This window comes from Alexandromys fortis, unplaced genomic scaffold (assembly GCF_014885135.2).
Source record: "Alexandromys fortis isolate MF-2015 unplaced genomic scaffold, M_Fortis_MF-2015_v1.1 scaffold_9, whole genome shotgun sequence".
In the NCBI taxonomy this organism is placed as follows: Eukaryota; Metazoa; Chordata; class Mammalia; order Rodentia; family Cricetidae; genus Alexandromys; species Alexandromys fortis.
In genome coordinates this window covers 12,541,029-12,559,706 of record NW_026067892.1, presented here as the reverse complement: position 1 = coordinate 12,559,706, position 18,678 = coordinate 12,541,029, and the positions used below count along the sequence as shown (strand labels likewise).

At 43.1% G+C, this 18,678-nt stretch overlaps 1 protein-coding gene across 4 annotated transcripts in view; it reads left to right on the top strand.

The window, feature by feature from the left end:
- Positions 1 to 18,678, top strand: part of Ank3 (ankyrin 3) — a 526,650-nt gene that overhangs the window by 53,173 nt on the left and 454,799 nt on the right. For all 4 annotated transcript variants that reach the window (XM_050142496.1, XM_050142456.1, XM_050142430.1 and 1 more), the window contains exon 2: positions 12,156 to 12,194. In XM_050142496.1, coding sequence (XP_049998453.1) covers positions 12,156 to 12,194 — 39 coding nt within the window. The remainder of the gene's footprint in view (positions 1 to 12,155; positions 12,195 to 18,678) is intronic.

Here is an 18,678-nt window from a genome sequence, read left to right as displayed (position 1 = left end):
TGGTGTGCAGGTACACATGGCGGACAAAAACACCCATATACATAAAACATGTAAATTAAGAAAAGAGAAAATTGCACTTACTTTCACTTCTCCATTACTTCGAAAACCGTGTTAAGAATTTCTTGACATGAATCTGCTTCGTGCCCTTCTGGTGTATACGCTGAAGTGAAATGATCGAATCAGAAGCTTTGTGAGCATCGAGACCCTGCTCAGTACTGGATGGGCAGGCCACCCAGTGCCCCCGGTACCTTCGACAGTGCCCTCTGTTTTGTTCTTGAATGAGTTCCTACTGAAAGCGGTCACTCTGTGAAGTCCATTGCCGGGAGAACTAAGAACAGCTTTTCCTCCTAATGTCCTACAGGGGAGTGACCAAGATGACACATTTGGGATACTAAGCCTTTAAAAAGAGGCGATCAAACCCCTTCTTAGGAAAAGCCCACAGTGGTGCATTACTTAGTAGACATTTAAAGATTGTAGTTTGAGAGGGTTAAAGAGAACGTGGGTCAGCAGGACCGAGGGACTGCTTGTAGAGTCTGAAGCGTGGCACTCAATGGCACATTCATAGCTGGGGCTGGCTGTCACTCACAAGGGTGTTTGAAGTAAGAAGACTGAGTTTGGAAGCTGACAGTGAAGAATCCTGTGTACCCTGTCTCCCACACACTGTGGGGAGGAGACCCCCTTTTCTGTCACAGTCTCTTATCCCTGGACTTGTTCCTATCATGGGCCTCATTGAATCCAAGAGCTCATAATCAACAGCTAAAGACCGCGAAGGTCCCTTTTGGTTGCTGTCATCGTTGTGAGGATAGCAGGCTCGAGTCTGTGCGCACTGTGCGTTCAGCGGGTTTGCCCTCTCTTGGCTTCTCAGTAGCACACAGTGCGGTTCTGTTCCGCGGCAGGGCCTCTCTTTTACTGGGTCCGACGCTGCCCTGCAAACTCCAGGCTAGCTGCCCCACATGCTGCTGGGTGAATCTTCTGTCTTTGCTTCCCATTCCCTGTAGGATGCTGGGACTACAGATGTGCCCTGCTGGCTTCTACCTTTTTATATGGGCTCTGGGGATCAGACTCAGGTTATCAGCCTTGTGTGGCAAGTGCTTTCCCCACCCGAGCTATACATTTAACAGTCTGCAGTAGCGTATATGAGCTGTGCAGAACAGTGGTTTCGCTGCGATGTCACATATAGGGAAAGGTAGTTTGACTGCACTTACGCCTTTATCTCCAAATGTATGTTAATTAACAGCAGTGTACAGCTATTTAAGGTAACAATCTCATTCTCCAGCTCCATAAAGCCTTTAATAAACACAGTTAGTGGTTTAATTCTCATTTTGCTGTGATGCCTCTTAAAATTTCAGCGAACAATATTAGGTTATTTTGCACTTACCTTGTGTGCATAGCAAATATTTAAATTTGAGACGTTTCATTATGCACTTAGTTAAGATGATATTAAGTGACTGTCAGATGCATCCAGATGTCCCTGACCTCTCTGGGTCCCCAACTGCTGTAATCTCATGGCTTTTGTCTGCTCCAAAATGGGAGGTAAGAGAAAAAGGCATCCAAGGCCATGTATTATATGTTATTAGAATATTATTAGTATGATACTTTATTTTTGTTTCAAAAGGAGCTCTTTAGTGTGATATTTTGAGTTTAAAAATCTAACAATTTCTCTATTGACTAAGAACATTCTGGGTTCTGAGTAACATGCTGTGCTTGAGAGTTGGGCCAATGCCTCCTCGTCACTTGGAGCCAGCTGGTAGAACGGGCACATAGGAAATGCTCTATGAACGACTTGGGATCATTGATCTGACATCACACATAGAACAAGAGAATGAGAATCACTGTGACCAGTCCCGAAAGGCAGGCTTCTAGGTCATTCTGCCCAGCTCTTCATGGACCTGTTTGCCATGCTCACTCTTTGGTAAAGCTGTCTGTAGTAGATTTGTGCTGTGGGTGCCAGCTAGTTGACTTTACTTGTATTGTATTGCAACCAAGTCAGTATCTGCAGAGCCTGCGGGGAAGCTCTGAAAGGCCATCTTCGCCAGACAGATGAGCAAAACATAGGGGAACCACCTTGGAATAATGAGGGTAAGCCCGTGAGAACTGCCTACAGGTGCACAGCAGGATGGGTGTTTGGGAAGATGGGAGATGTACCTCAATATGGGCTCTGTGTTACCAAGAGCTGAAACCTTCCTAACCAGCTGTTGTCTGATACTCAGGAATCATACTTTTTTTTTTGAGACAGGGTGTCTCCTGGCAGCACTGTCTGGCCTGGAACTCACTATGTAGAATAGACTAGCCTCGAACCCACAGAACTCCACCTGCCTCTGCCTCTCAAGTTCTGTGATGCAAGGCATGTTCTACTAAATTTATTATTAATTGATTTTCTATTCAGATATAAGAATGAGCTTGTGAGAGAATTTGAATACTTGGCAATCTTTTACAAAAAATATACTTAATTCACACATAGAGAGACTCTCTCTCTTCCTATCTCCCTCCTGACTTGATATTCCTTTAAAAATTGCTATTAAACCCCCTGAGTCCATTAGTACTGAGCATGTGTGATTAGGTGTGGGGCTGTCCACCAGGATGTGGGCAACCTTCCAGAGACTAACTGCATCCCCAAAGAAAAGTGACCCTGTCTTCATTGACTGTCAATAGCTCTTCAGCAAGGGGTCGTGTTTTTGAAGCCCCTCCCCCCACCCATGTTGGACTTTTGGCTGACTTGGTGCTGAGAGCTGCTGTGTGTCTCAGCCCTGTTCTATCGGGAAGGCAGCATTTCCCAGCTCTCCTCCCCACCCTCCTGGCTCCTGCACTCTTTCTGCCCACACTTCCTGGGTATTCCCAGAGCCTCGGGTGTGCTACTTTGTTTCTGTTGTCCCTTGTTTCCCTTGTCTGGCTCCAGAGATTTCACCCCAGTCACACAGACCAATCAAACAGAGCCCCAATCCAAATGGAAGGCGAAACAACTTCCAAAGCAGTCAGAAGCGTTCTCCGTTGCTCCACCAGCGTAACTTGCCATACAGAGTGTAGGCTTTTAGTAAGCAGGCTTCAACAGAGTAAGCAAATACATTTCAGCCAAGGCCTTCACGCCACCCAAGTAGGACATGGCTGCACTCAGGGCAGACTCAATTACACGGGGATGTATGTCTCTTCTAATGATCAAAGCGTTAGTGTTTCGTTGTAACTCACGTTGTCTCTCTTTGCTCCTGTGTCAGAATGTGCTTGCTTTTGTGTTCGGTCCCCAGGCAGGCAGCCTTGGTAACACTAATTAGTCAAGAACAGCAGACAGTGTTCAGGTGCGGTGAGCCATTTCAATTCAGGAGAAAATGGTCATGTGAGGAGTAGGTAGACTCGGATCTGCTTGCTTCAGGTGGCAGGGCTGTGTGTGGAGATGGCTACAAAGATTCCTTGTAGGATGTCTTGCATCCCGGATTCCTTCATGCTACCCCAAACCTCTGCACCCTTCCTGCTTCTCATAGTAACAGAGGGACAGCATGAGCGCTCTTGTTGGCATCAAAAAAAAAAAAAATTGCAAGATAATTGGTTTCTCCTCACTCTAGCCTTTTCTGCCTGCACATACCAGCAACCCTGTCTGCTCTGCTACCAGAATCTAGCTCATTTCCATCTACTTTCCGTCAACAATGCCACTGCTGCTCTAGGTCAGGACGTTGTCTCTCACCTGGACAACCTCTCCAACTTGGGTCTGATCTGCTGTCACTACCATCCACACAGTCATGTCGTTCTGTCCCTTTCTTTCCAGGACCCCATTTGTGCCCGGTTCCCACTTATCTTTCACACCATCTTAGTCTAACTTGTACACCCAGTCCCTTTGCCAGCATACTGAAGTATTTCCTCCTCCAGGGTCTTATGACAACCACCGCTTCTCTTGGCCATCCATCTCTTCCTGCTCTGACTCTGCCTCGTTCCGAAAGCCCCATGTCACATTCCTTCTCTCCACTGCTTCTGGGGGCTCTGAGCTGCCACCTCACCCAGCCAGCCTGGTTCACCTATAGCCTGTGTTCATTGCATCCCTGGCGGACTTCCTCCACCGTGGTCCTGAGCCCTCCTATGTCCTGACTTTGCCGAGTGTTTCCTGCTAGTACAGAAATCTGATATGAACGCTGAGACCTGCCGACTGGTCTTAGTCATCTTCTTGTCACGCCAACATCTGGCAGCAGCAGTGGTGTGCTCACTGCCCAGCTGTGCATCAGGCGGTTTGCAGTGTGCATGGGCTTTACAGCTTGTTGCAGTGTTTAAAAGGCAGACCTGAAGAGGAGCTATTAGCTCGGTTGCTTCAGCTCTGACAGCATGCTTAATTTCTTCCCAGAGTGCTCATGGGATATCCAGTACTCCTTGGAGCAAGCTGGGAATGAGGAGGAGGCAGGGGTCATGTCCTTTGATGGATAAGAAACTGACACTCAGATGGAATAATAACTTGTGCAAATTCATATCTGAGTGAGTGACACAAGAGGATCACAGAAGCATTCCTCTCCTGAAATGTGTCACTTCGTTAAAGAAGCTTGGTTTTTACCCCGAGCTAGATTGCCCCACCATTGAAGAGAAAAGGGACCAGAGAAACAAGAAAAAAAGCAAAATCAGATAAATAACAATATTAAAAAGAATAAGACCTAAACATAAGTGATTATCCTTTTGTGAACAGTCATATGCATATATGTATGTATGTATATATTGTAAGCAATTAATTTATTTGTGGTAGCTATGGAAGTATATGTCCATTTTTATAAAACCTTGAATTACATATAATTTATATTTATTACTATATTATATTGGATAGATATTTTATGTTCTGTGTTTTTTTTAATTGGGAAAAAGATCTCTAATGTATTGTAAGTGTTCTAGCTAATCTGCTTTTGAATACAGATTTTGTTTGTCAAATACACAAAGGCATCCATAACATGGGTAATAAATGTTCCATGAGCTTTTTGGTCTCTTTGGTCTCCAGACATCACCTCTTTGACTCTCTGTTGCTATGGATTTTCATTTGTATTCCAGGGAGCTTGGGTTGCCATAGAGAATGTGTGGTTGTAGAGGAGTTGCCATAACAACTGTCCGCCATTATGTACTTTTTAGCGTCGGCTAGCTGGAGGTGACAGATAATGCAAATGGTGTTTATTTAGGAGCCCAATAACGAAAAATAAAACAAACAGCAGCCCGTGTGCCCCAATATTGCCATCAAATATTTAAAACATGATGCTTCCTACTCTTTATTCCATTAAATTAAGCAGCGCCAAAAGAAAGCTCTCTAAAAAGCTGTGATTCAGCAGCCATTTAACTGCTGCTCTGGAGAAAATTTCTAATTGCCTCAAATGTTTCTCGTGCATAAACAGCTCCGTGTCAGATGAAGGACATTCTCATTTTTTACCTTCACCTTCATGACCCTGAAGGGTATTGCTCAGGTATGTGGGAGGGAGCGAAGACAAGAAAGAATGGTTTTGTCTTTCAAGTAGAACTCAGATATAAAGAAGGGAAGGGAGGTCACTTGGTGACCCATTTTTCAATGTTGGTTTTCAAAAGAAAAAACAAAAATAAACAAACAAACAAAACCAAGCAGGGAGCTATTCTTACTAAGAGAGAAAGTGCTAGGGTTGGAGAGAAACCCTGACCTGCTATTTGAAAGCATTTTGATGCATCGGATGCTGTAGGGTTTTTTTTTTTTTTTTTTTTTTTGGATTCCTGCCCCGTTAGGCTGGGCAGGTTAGCCAGCTGTCTGCTAACCTTCTTCGTTCTTGTACACCCATGCTTCGTCTCAGGGGTAAGTACAGAGAGCACTGTGAACAGTTTAGCAGATCAGATCTCCCGAGAGAGAGGCTTTGAAAAGAAGGTGTATGTATTCTACGTTTTTCTGCTTTCATTCCTGTAATGTGTTAATTTTTTACCCCCAACTCCGAGTCTCCCTCTGAAGCTATGGGGACAGCTGGCTTGAAGCCTGCCTGCCTGCCTTGTGTCTCTCAAGGCCGGGTGAAGAGGCCAGCCCTCTTCAGCCATCTTACCCGGATGCTTGAGTTTTTCTCCTGGGCCACATAAAACCATTTCCCTTCCGCAGCAGCGCAATGCTAAGCACAGAGTTGAGGGGTCATGGCTGGGGACCACAGAGGCTGGGGAGCAGCTGCCTTGCTCTCGATAACCCCAGGGACCTGAGAGAAAAATGTAAAAGGAGACAGCACACCCCAAATGTGGCTTGCATTGAAGAGGAGTGCTTCGACAAACAGGGGTGTTTAAAAAAAACTTGACTAGCCGGGTGGTGGTGGCGCACGCTTTTAATCCCAGCACTCGGGAGGCAGAGGCAGGCAGATCTCTGTGAGTTCGAGGACAGCCTGGTCTACAAGAGCTAGTTCCAGGACAGGAACCCCCACCCCCCCCCAAAAAAAAATACCTACGGAGAAACCCTGTCTTGAAAAAGCAAAAAAAAAAAAAAAAAAGTTGACTTCCGGTGAATGGAGAGGTGGCTCAGTGGTTAGGTTCCCAGCACCCACATGGTGACTCACAACAATCTGTAGTAGTTCCAGAGGATCTGCCATTCTCTCTGAGTCTCTTTGGATGCTGTACACACATGGTGCACAGCTGTACATGCATGCAAACACCCAGGCACGTAACATGAAGCAAAAGAAAAAAATAACCGAAGCCGCCCCTTTTTCATCTACTGTGCTATGATATCAACTTAGTTGCCTTTTACAAGGTAGAACATCAAGTAAGAGCAATGGTAAATCAACCTAAATTGCCACACATTGGGTCGCTCAAACAAATGGCCAACTTTCCGCAGCATTGACATACGGTCCTTGTGCTTGTATACATAAAAGATTAGCCATGTGGTTGACAGTGTGAAGCTATGATGTATGTGTATGAAGTATAATGATGACTGGCAGTTTTAAGCTTAGCGTCAAACTCTTGGGCACTTAACGCAACCAAGGGTTAACTGTTAAGGATGCTATGAGACTACCAATTTGTGTATTTTCTCCGCCACTGCCTGTCTCAGAGCAGTGGATAAAGAAGTGCTTCCGCCAGAAGCACTCAGTGTGGGGTCAAGTGGCTGTGAGTCCCAGCTCGAATCATATTGGCTGCATTATGCTGGGCAATTTAACTAACCTCTCCGGGTCCCCATTTCCTCATTTATAGGCTAGGATAGTTACAGTTACTATGTCTCACGTGGTTAGAAGGATTGCATTGCCCTTTTTGCCACTGGCCTGATACATAGCAAGTACCGCTTTCATTAGGGGGGTTGAGGGTCAGAGGCACTCACTGATTATGACTGGTCAGAGGGCAAGGTCTTGTCCAGTGTGAAGATTAATCCCCTCAGAGTAGTCAGGTAATTAATGCCCAAAGTAATGAACACATTCCACTGGTCTTATTTTTTATTTTTTTAAATTGTACATAAGACATTAGCATGGTGGCCTTTTGCGCACTATTCCACTGCTCCATTACTCCCGAGCCTCCCCCATATTGACTTAGTCTTTCTGATTGTCAGTCCTGCCGTGGATGTTTCTGGAAGCAGACTACAGATGCATTTTTGTGAATGACCAGAAGTAATGAGAGCAAATGGAGTTTATTTTCATGGCATCTTAAACCTCATTACCTGGCTTCATCTGCCTTTGATCTATTTAATGTTTAATAGAATAGGTAAATGGAAGATGGCTTACTTGTAGGAGCTATGGGCCCGCACATCATTTCTGGCTATAATTTCCATTGTGGTAATATCTGTAGTATGGCGAGTGGATGCTGGATACCTCAGCAGGTCCCAGGCTGAGACTCGTGCGCTCTTGTTTCTTACCTGGCATGGCCTGACACTGTGGAATGACTCCTTTCCCTAATTTTCAGTACCTCCACTTCCAAACATTTCCATCTTAAGTCTCTCATTGTATCTCTTCAAATATGGTCAATGCAAAGGCACTGTTCTCCTTCACGCTCCTGTCTTTTGAAGATGTGTATAGGCATGTGACAGTGTGTGTGTGTAGTTAGAATGCATTATATATGTATGAAATGTCAGTGAACAAAATTAATTTTAAAAAATGAGAGTGTTCATTGTGAGCAAAGGCCATGTTAAGAACCACTGTACTGAGACATAAGACGGAACTAAAGAGCTAAGAATTGGATGACAAAAGCAAAGAAAAGCTTGAAAACGAAGCTGGAGTTAGATATTTATCCTTCTCGGTGCTGCACATTGAGTTTTCACTATTCATGTTTGACCCAAGCTTTCCAGGCTGTTGCCATTGCTCTCGGGGATAGTTCCAGTCTCACAGGAACTGATGGATGGGTCAGAGGATGAGAGATAGAGAGACCCAAGTCTTGTGTTCAGTTGTTGTCTTGTTGAGCATGTGTGCTAGGCTTAATACTGAAGTAAGAACATTTTGTGAGCCACCATGTGGGTGCTGGGAATTGAACTCAGGACCTCTGGAAGAGCAACCAGCGCTCTTAACCTCTGGGCCATCTCTCCAGCCCCATAAGAACATTTTGTACATGGTCTGACAGTGAGACAGCGAGGGAGCAACATTATATTGGTTTGCTCATGTGTGAAAGTGATTTCAGAGCCAATGGATCCCCTGGGAAGTTCTGCAGAGATGAAGAACAAAGGAATGGGTTGTTTTGAATTTTTAATGAATTTTCATCATGTACTTTGATGGTACTCACCCCTGTATATTTACACCATGAAATATTCTGCTGCTCAGAAAAACAAATTGATGACAGTCAAAGGTAAATGGATAAAGTTAGAAGCCGTCATCTCGAGTAAACTAACACAGACCCAGAAAGACAAACAACACATTTTCTCTCATTTGTGAGTGCCATCCTTGAATCTTCAGACATATGTGTTCCACTTGAAATAGCTGCAGAGGTCAGAAAATTAGTAAGAGGCCGTGGAGGGGGCACTTTCAAGGGAGAGGGGCAGAAAACAGTGTTTTAAAGGGTTGCAGGGAAATAATGGAACTGGAAGGGTTAAGTTGGGCTGAGCCATTTTGAGGGAAGTGGGAGGAACATGGTCTAATACAGCCTTGTGTACGAGCTCTGCCACATCCACACTGAACACCATGGGAATTAACAAACAAGCCAAGGGTATATGGTGCCAGCGTTTGGAAAACAAGGGCCAGTAGTTATTAGTATTTGGAAGACCTTTTAAAGCCTAGAAGTCCAGATAAACAACACAAAATAAATAATCTATAGTTTGACAGCGTAAAATATAAATTTCTGTGCACCCAAAGCCATTATAAACCCAGCTGAAATGCAAGTAAGAGCCTGGGAAGATGATTGGAAGTAGTATACAGTTATCGTAGATGAGTGATTAATGTCTTCATGGAATAGAGAGCCCTCACAGATCAATAAGAAAACCGCACATGTCCTAAGTGAGCATGGATCACCTTAAGTCTTTAGGTTGCTCAGCAGCAGAAAAAGAAATAGAATAGAAAATGGATACTGTTCTCACTATGAATAAGGGCTGTAGAAATAGCTTAGTGGCAGGGTACCTGCAGACCAACATGCTCTGGTTTGATCCCCAGGGAGGCTGTGCATGCATGCACGTGCACATGCACGCGCGCGTATACACACACACACACACACACACACACACAGAGGTATACACAGACACTTGTGAAAATGCTAAGATATATCTCAGTGTTAGAGAAAAAAGGCACTTAAATAAACTGTATGATTAATTATTTTTTGATGAGCAATATATATTTTTGCCCTCATAGAAGAAAGATGATGAGCAAGTACCATGAAGAAGAAGGCTTTTCCTTAGAGATTTATTTTGCTGAGTTTCACTTAGGGAAATTAGCAGTTATAAATGGTAAGATTTTTATGCCAGGATATTATTGAAAGGTTAGGTGCACCTGAAAAACAGAAAGCAACTTAAAAATTTCAAAAATCATTTGAGAATTGGAGTATCGACTTAGTGGCTAAGAGTACATACTGCTGTTGCAGAGGACTCAAGTTCAGTTCCCAGATCAGGCAATTAACAACTGTGTGTGCATGTGTGTGATTACAACTGCCTGTACCTCCAACTTCAGGGGAATCAGATACCTTCTGGCCTCTAAAACTATCTTCATGCACATGCATATATGCATACATAAAAATGCATCTTTAAAATGTAAGTGTTTGAACAGATTTTCTGGTGAAAATGTGAAGACTAGAATGAAGATGCTTCCAAGACCAGTATATGGAAAGATAATTCCATATTAAGGAATATAAGCAGCATATACCATGTACACGGTCTAATCCTAACCTTCCTCCAGAGCTGTATGTTTTTGAGTTTTGTACTGAGGTTGCTTGTTGGTTCCAGGCTTCTCAGCAGCTCAGGCCCTAAATAATCACCCCAAAACAATTATTTAAACCACTGCTTGGCCCATTGGCTCTAGCTTCTTATTGGCTAACTCTTACATATAAATTTAACCCATCTCCCTTAATCTGTATATCGCCACATGGCAGTGGCTTACTGCATAAACTTCCAGTGTCTGTCTCTGGCGGGGCTACTAGGCTTCTCTCTGAGTCTGCCTCCTTTCTCCCAGAATTCAGTTTAGTTTTCCCTGCCTACCTAAGTTCTTCCCTAACAACAGGCCAAGGAAGTTTTTTTTTTTTTTATTCACTAATGATATTCACAGCATACAGAGGGGGATTCCACATCAGTTGAGTGTACTGAAAGAGAACAAACAACCCACATTTCAGTCTTTCTTTAACTTTCCTGTAAGTAATTAGGATCTACTCGTGTGTTTTGCACATTTGCTACAGCGAACACTCATTGCATTAGACTTACTTAGAAGATTCAGTGAGAAAATGTGGCTAAGACACCAAGGTTAATATAAAGATTTTACAATGTCTACTTCCTCCTGTTTTCTTTTTAGAACATTGAACTGAGGTTTGAAATTGCAAATTGAATTATTAGGGTCTGAGCTATGGCTCAGCGGTAGACTGCCTGTTGCGTGTGAGGTCCCAGGTTCGATCCCTTGTAAAAGCAAAAAAAATTTTTTAAAAAAGATTGACTTCTCTATGACTTGTGAATGCATTTTCAAGACTGACAAAAAATGATTTTCTTCTAACATCAGTTCGTACAGCTTTTAATAGAGCAAAGATCATGTTCAAGTGAGAACTAACTGGGAAGTCAAATCTTTATTTACATTCTCTGTAGATGAACAGATCTAATTGGAATGCTTAGGCTTCTATACATGTTACTGTATTCAGACAGGAAATGTGCTTGGTATCTGCGGTGCTATAGTAGCATTTTATAAAAAGCGTAGTCAGCCTTCACCTTCCTCTTGATGTGCCTAATAAATGCAGAGAGGATCTGGAGTTGTCTCTTTGGCGGGGCAGATGCTATTCCTGACGTCATCTCATGGTATCTCACGCATAATTAGGCTTTTGGTTTGTCTGTGCCTGGACGCTATGGCCCTTGGCAAATGGTCCGGACAGTAATGAACCTTGAAAGATGATAATGGATTTGTCATGAGAGCTGTGGATGAATATGGATTCTGAGAACTGTGTATTCCTGTGCCTGTGTTTGAAAACACAGGTGTTTGCAGTATATATTATATAAAATCATCTTCATTACAACTTCTCATTTCTATCTCTTGAGTATAATCATTTCAAATTGAAGGTCATACTTTTTTTTTGTACAAGTTCATCTTGTGTGTGCTGTGGATTTACGTCTCTGCATAGAGGAGAAACCCAGAGGAAAGATATCCTACTCTGTCCCTTGCCACCTTATTTCTTTGAGGTGGGGGTCTCTTGTTGAACCTATAATGTGTTTCTCAGCTAGGCTGCAATCAGCAGATACCAGCAACCCTCATATCTCTGCCTCATACAGTGTTAGATCACATCCTGCTTTTATATGGGTGTGGGATGTGAACTCAGGTCCTCAGGGTAGTGAAGCCTGGGCTCTTATCCACCGAGCCATTTTCCAGTCCCTTACAAGCTCATTTTTAAGCACCATATTGAGGCTATTTTATTCCTTTGATTTGGTTTGATTGAGTACTTATCTAAGCATTCTCTGAAGCTGTGTTCTTTTTCTACTGCATTTTACTATATTCTCCTAAGTTAGTCCCAATGTTTTTGGTTTTGAGTGCATTGATAATGTGTGTTTTTAAGCTATTGTCAAGGTAAATATGAGAGTGAGAGATATTCTTCATTCTTGTTAACTGTTTGCTTTTTTTTGTGTTTTTCAGGGTGACTTTGGATCCTGTAACTCACGAAGCTCTCAAAAGGTGATGAAAACACTTAAACTCCACAAGTAGTTTGCTTTCTGTGTGCAAGTTTCCTTTTTTTCAAGGTAGCTATAAAAAGGATCTGAATTTATTTACATATAGAAAATAATTTGAAGTCTTTATCATTTTATTATTTTATTGTAATGTTGGGGTGCCATATGGTACTATTCCTGGGGATAAGTCAACAGACATCTACTTACTTCAGAAGAAGAATTGACAATAGATCAAAGCAATGATAACAACCAAAGTTAACTAGGGGAATCAGTGGATTTTATTGGGGTTACGTACAAGAGTTTGGATGAGGGGTTACTTACAGAAGCAGAAATACCTCAGTCAGCTGCATCACCAAAGCTTACCCTAGCATGGATGAAAGCTCACAAAAGCGAGAAATTTGGAACACACTGACTGCACAGTCTATGGGCAGCTCAACAAGTTGGAGAGTTTCCTTTCTGGGGCAAACTCTGTGGGTGTGAGCCTCTTTCAAGCAGCTCAGGTATTCTGAGAATGTCTGGCAGCTGTCCTTACTGCTTGCATACACTCAGGAAAGGTTGGACCTAGTAAATCTGATCAGTTCCAGGGACTTCCTGGTGTGTTTGAGTTGTTTACTTCCTGAGCTTAATGAGTTTTTCTGTAGGATGGAATTTTTTTGCCTCCCCTTAGACCATCTTGTATCTTAGTTAGCTTCCTTGAAAGATGAAAGGTTTTTGTCTCACAGGCAATTACTATACAATGTGTGGAACAAACCCAGGGGCATTGTGAATGCTAGGCAAGCATGTTAGCACTGCACCTAGCCCCTCAAGGCTTTATAGCTTTACGTAGGAGACCTCTTGGTCAATTGGTCACGTGATTATGGTAGGACTTCACTATGGGGTCCTCTGCTGTCTACTCCATCTGGTCTTCAGTGCAACACTCTGAGGATTTATTTGGTAGCATGTACAAAGTAATCCTGTCCGTTGGCAATAGATCTATAGATGATACAACGTTTGGCTTAGCTCTCTGTTATGTTTGGAAAGTCTACATGGGGGCTGGAGGAGCAATGGCTCAATGGTGAACTTGCTTCTCTGCAAGCGTGATCCACAATTCAGATTTCTAGAATCCACATCACTGTTGGACAGGCATGGTAATCTGCCAATAGTTCCAGCCTTGAAAGGCAGGAATGAATAGAGGATCCCCAAGGGCAAGTTGCCTCGCGAGACTGGCCATATTTGGAGCTCTTGGTTTGAAAGACCCTGCCTTGATGGGCCTCCATCCCCATGCACATACATATGCCCCTATACATACATGTGAACATGCATATACATGTGCATGACACACACATACATATGAAAATGAAAAATAAATACATGGTCAAGTATTTGTTTCTAGACCCAGCACTGGAGCAGAAGGTTGACACGTGGTCTCAGTGGTGCCACAGCAACAGCTGCAGTGATCTGAGGTACCTACCTCACGTGGAAGGGTGTTGGCAGTCACTTCCTCCACCCCTGTTGAAGTCTAAATTCCCACTCTCCTCATCACTGACTCCATCATCTCCTTCTAGACTCTCAGCATGTATCTTTCCAATACTCATTTTAGCCTCTGGTCTTTGTGTCTGAAGTGTGGGAGGTTATTTGCTCTTCCCCACCAGCGGGGTAAAGTGAGGGTAAATATGGAGTCTGTTTGATTGCCAACTCTCTGCACTGAATTCTCTTCACACCGAAGCAGCGTTCATAATAGTGTCTTCCTCAGTAGTTTGATGTCTTGAGTATTTAAGTCAGCGCTGAATTCAATACATGTAAACAGGCGAGTTAAGAGTGCGTTTTCTAGGATGACATCTGCCTTCATGTGTTTGGGAATTATTAGAATGAACTATGTGAAGTGACCGTTCTGGTAGTTAAAAATACCGTATTAGTAATTCATGTGATGAAATAATCCTATAAATAATTCTACTTCATGTCCATGAACAATGGATTATGTCTCTGTGACATATGTCCCACCATGTCTTTTAAAATGCAAGTACACTTGAACTGTCTTCCTGAACTGATACATTCTTCTTAGTTGTGCGGCAAATCATTCAAGAATGACAAGGCAGTCTGTTAAAATTTTTTCACTTTGTTCCTTGGCTTTGTCATAAGCAGGATGTTACATTGTGTCTGGCTAGTGTCATTATTGTCTATGTGATAAGATAAAGTCAGATTTATCTCACCGTGTAACTATTTACCATAACTATTTACCATCTTCATGAATATGTTCTACTCTTTGAGTTACTTTTGCATGTTTTTGTGTATTTTTTCTTAGCAATTTTAAGATGTGCATTAGTTTTTTTTTCTTGCTATGTGACAAAATGTATGACAGAAAACAAGGAAGGGTGCAAGGGTTTATCTTAGCACACAGTTTGGTGCATCATGAGGAAGGGATGAGGGCATGAGCTTGAAGCAGCTGGTCACATGGCAAGTGTAGTCAGGAAGCAGAGAGGAGTACATGCTGGGGCTCAGATAAATTTCTCTTTTGCATTCAGTCTAAGACCCTGGCCTAATATGTGGTACCGCCCACACTCAGGGTAGATCTCCCCTTCTCAGTGAACATTGACAAGAACACGGCAGAAAATCCCTCAAGAACCTGCCCCGAGGTTTGTTCTCATGATTCTAAATCATATCAAGTAGACGATCAAGATAAGTCCCCCAGGGTCAAGCATATGAAATCCTTTAAGAATAACAAATTGATTCGGACTCTGAAATGTTGTACCCAGGACAGCGATCCTGCTGGTGACCATCCAGAGTTGAACAAACATGCCATCATTTTAAGCTCAGACTGGCCTTTATGGGTCAAGTCCAGAACTCTCTCACCTTCTATCACTGAACACTTTGAATTGGTAGTGTTCTGAATGGCACACTCAAAAGAGACAGGAGTGTCATCCAGCTTCCCCGAAGTCCAGTTGTACATTGAAGACTGTGTTTTTCAAAAGCTTTTTCTATGCTTTAGAATTTGAGCTCTTTGGATGAGGTGGCTGAGGCCACTTCTTCTCAGCCCCCTTCTTCTCTCCCCCTTCTCTTTCCTTCCCTTTCACTGAATAAACCATATTCAAACTCAAAAAAAAAATGAGACCTAGTGTCATTGATAATGAGTATGATTTTTCAAACAAGTGGAACGTGAGTTTGACCATGAATAGGGCGTAGGTCATCATTGCTCAAGATCATAGTATTTTAGTTTGTCTTCAAACTTGGATGAGTTCACAATTCTTTATGTATAAATTGGAATTGGCTCTGCAAACATCTTTGTGCATGGTTCATTTGCCCTGCGCTGGGCATTTTGATAACTCCTGGAGGGAATTCATGGCTAAGCCAACTTTCGTAGCAAGCTTTTGTTTGGTTTCATGCTGTCTTTGCTGAAGGACTGACTTTGTACCCATGTTGCTGAAGACACTAAGTAGCTACTCACCGAACCTGTCTAAAATTATTTTATTCTCTAAATATCATCTCTGTCTTTTTGATAAAACATGGTAATTGTGCATATTTATAGGGCTCAAGAGAACATTTTAATCCATGTTATGCAGTGTGTTATGAACCAGTCAGGTGCTTGGAAAATATTTTGCCTCAGACATCTGTCATTTTTGCTGGGAATATATTTTTATTATTGATTTTGAAATTTTTTACACCAGCCATTGCTATACTGTGATACCTATTGTTAAAACCACTTCTTCTAACATATTCTCTCTCTCTTTTTCTCTCTCTCTCTGTATGTGTGTTATTGACCAAACTGGGATGATTTCTTTAGAGGTTCTAACATCAGCAGCACCTTAGTTAAATGGGTAAGAAAACTAGGGGTAGGGTGGGGGACTCATACCTTTTGTCCCCAACAGAAAGAGATTCTTCTGGATATTTTGGATGTCCCAGAAACATTTCCTCAAGCCTCTAGTTATATGGAGGGAAACTCCACTGCTTCCTGTCTTGGAAACCTGCCTATCCTAGCCTCCCAGCCTCCCTTCTCTTCTCCTTATCATTATGGTATTTCAGGGAATGTGTATCCCAGTAGGGAGAGTTCTGGGCTCCATAGAGGTACCTCTTCTGAACTCCCCTCCACTCCTCCAGGGGTTTTTACTGGTCTACCCCACTGGTGCCCACAAAATGATGTTTGAGATCTCAGAAGATGACTTGGAATCCTCTCTCCGAACTTGTTTTGGAATCACATTACATAGGTACGATAGGCAACTCCTCCTACAGTGACCAATGATGCCATAGGATGGAAGGGGAGGCAGGAGGCCACCCTACATCTATTCAGAGGTCAACTGAGTTGAATGCTGAGATCAATGAAATAAGAAAAGCATCTATAAGTTGACGGGAGCCTCAATTGTTAGGTGTACTGTTTGCTTCCTTCCTGGGATTGAACCATCCCGCACTGTGGTGGTTGGAATGAGAATGGCCCTCAAAGGTTCATATATTTGGGTGCTTTGTTGTCTCTGGTTGATGGAAATTTTTGAGAAGGATTAGGAGGTGTGGTCTTGTTGGAGGAGGTATTACCAGAGGCAGGCTTTAAGGTTATATCATTTTCAGTGAGCTCTCTCTGCTTGTGGATCAGAACATAAGCTCTCAACTACAGCTCCAGTGCCATTCCTGTCTGCCTGCTGCTTTGCTCCCTGTCATGATGGTCACGGACTCTAATGCACCCTTTGAAACTGTAATCAAGGCCACAGTAAGATCTGTTCTTCTGTAGCAGTGGTTCTCAACATGTGGGTCCAGGTGTAGTCAAGTTGACACCCAAGAATAGCCACCGCAAAGCCCTAGCATTGAACTTGGGGGATGTAAGCAGATGCCTTCTATACTGTTAGAGGCCATAAAGCAATGGTTCTCAACCTGTGGGCCATGATTTCTTTGGGGATCAAATGATGCTTTTATAGGGGTTGTCTAAGACCACCAGAAAAACACAGATGTTTATTTTACATTGCAATTTATAATAGTAGTAAAATTAGTTATGAAGTAGCAATGAAAATAATTTTATGGGTGGGGGTTCACCACAACATGACGAACTATATTAAAGGGTTGCAGCATTAGGAAAGCTGAGAACCACTGCTCCTTAACTTACCTTGGTCATGGTGTCAGATCACAGCAAAGGAAGTGTAACCTTGGTCTCTGGTTGTAATCTGCGACGATCAAGGCAACATTTAGGTTCCGGGGTCTCCTTATAAATCTTGTGATTTGGATGTCTTTAAATGTGAACAGGGTATCTGGAGATTAGAACGCTGTCTAAGTGTTGCGTGCTTCAGAGAAAGACTGAAGGGAGCCACAGGCAAATGCCAGCTTTCCTGGTGGAGTTCTCTGTGGCCAGTGGGCCATGAGTAACCGGGAACAATGTGTACCGTGCCAGGCTGAGTCTGCATCCCAGAGATGCGGTTCTCAGAGCTGTCAGTTCTGATTTCACCCGTTTCAAAGGTATGGGTTACAGTGAATGGAAGGAAAACTGCATGAGCAATTCCAGTTTAGTGCCTACCTCACGGGCCTGTGAGGGTTTGTGTTCAGTCTACAAGGGGCACCACGGGGCAACCATCGTGAAGGTACCAGCTGCTCTGGAAGTCCTTCTGGAGATACAGGACCTCTATATGAGGCTCAGAAGAGGCAGTGAAGGGCCGGGGACAGAGCCCCGTTGGTAGAGTGCTTGTCTAGCATCTGTAAGGTCCTAAGTATGATCTTCAGCACTGCACAAACCAGGCCTGGCGCTCCAGGCCTGTAATCTGTAATCAGAGCACTCAGGTGTTGAAGGGGGAAGGGGCAAATGTTTAAGGTCATCCTTAACTATAGAGTTCCATACTAGCCTGCAGTACAAAAGACACTCTCAAAAAAAAAAAAAAAAGACACTCTCCTCCTCCTCTCTCCCTTGCTCTCCTCTGCCTTCCCTCTCCTTCTCCTCCCATCTCCTTCTCTTACCTACTATTTCCTTCACATACACACAACATACACACATGCATGCATGCAAAATGAAAGTATGTGTGCACAGGCTTACATGAGTGACTTCTTCTTGAATGTCCATGGTCAGTGAGAGGAAAAACTCTCCCCTTTCACGGAGGAATCCCAGCCCCTAAGCACCTACCTGTGACATCTAAGAAGGAATGTCTACAATGTCACTGAATATAAAGAGAACAGGTTTTTTTTTAGTCCCCTTTAGCAAAGGGGTCAATGGGGAAAATGGAAGAACGGACGCCCTTCGTCTGGACCATTTTAACAGTGTAGCTGAGTCATATTGGGAACACGGCTCAGTTGGTCATTGGCTTACCTAGCCTGCAGGCAGCTTAGGGTTTAATTCCCAACACTGATTCATGGCTCACAGCAGCAAATAAGCTGTAATTTAGTACCAGGGAGGTGGGTACAGGAGAATGAGAAATTCAAGGTCATCCTCAGATAAAGTCAGTTGGAGGCTAGCCTGCACTCTGAGACGCTGCTTAAAAACAAAACAAAACAAAAAAAAAAAAACAAAATAAAAATAACCCAATATAACCAAAGAAGTCATCTTAAAATAA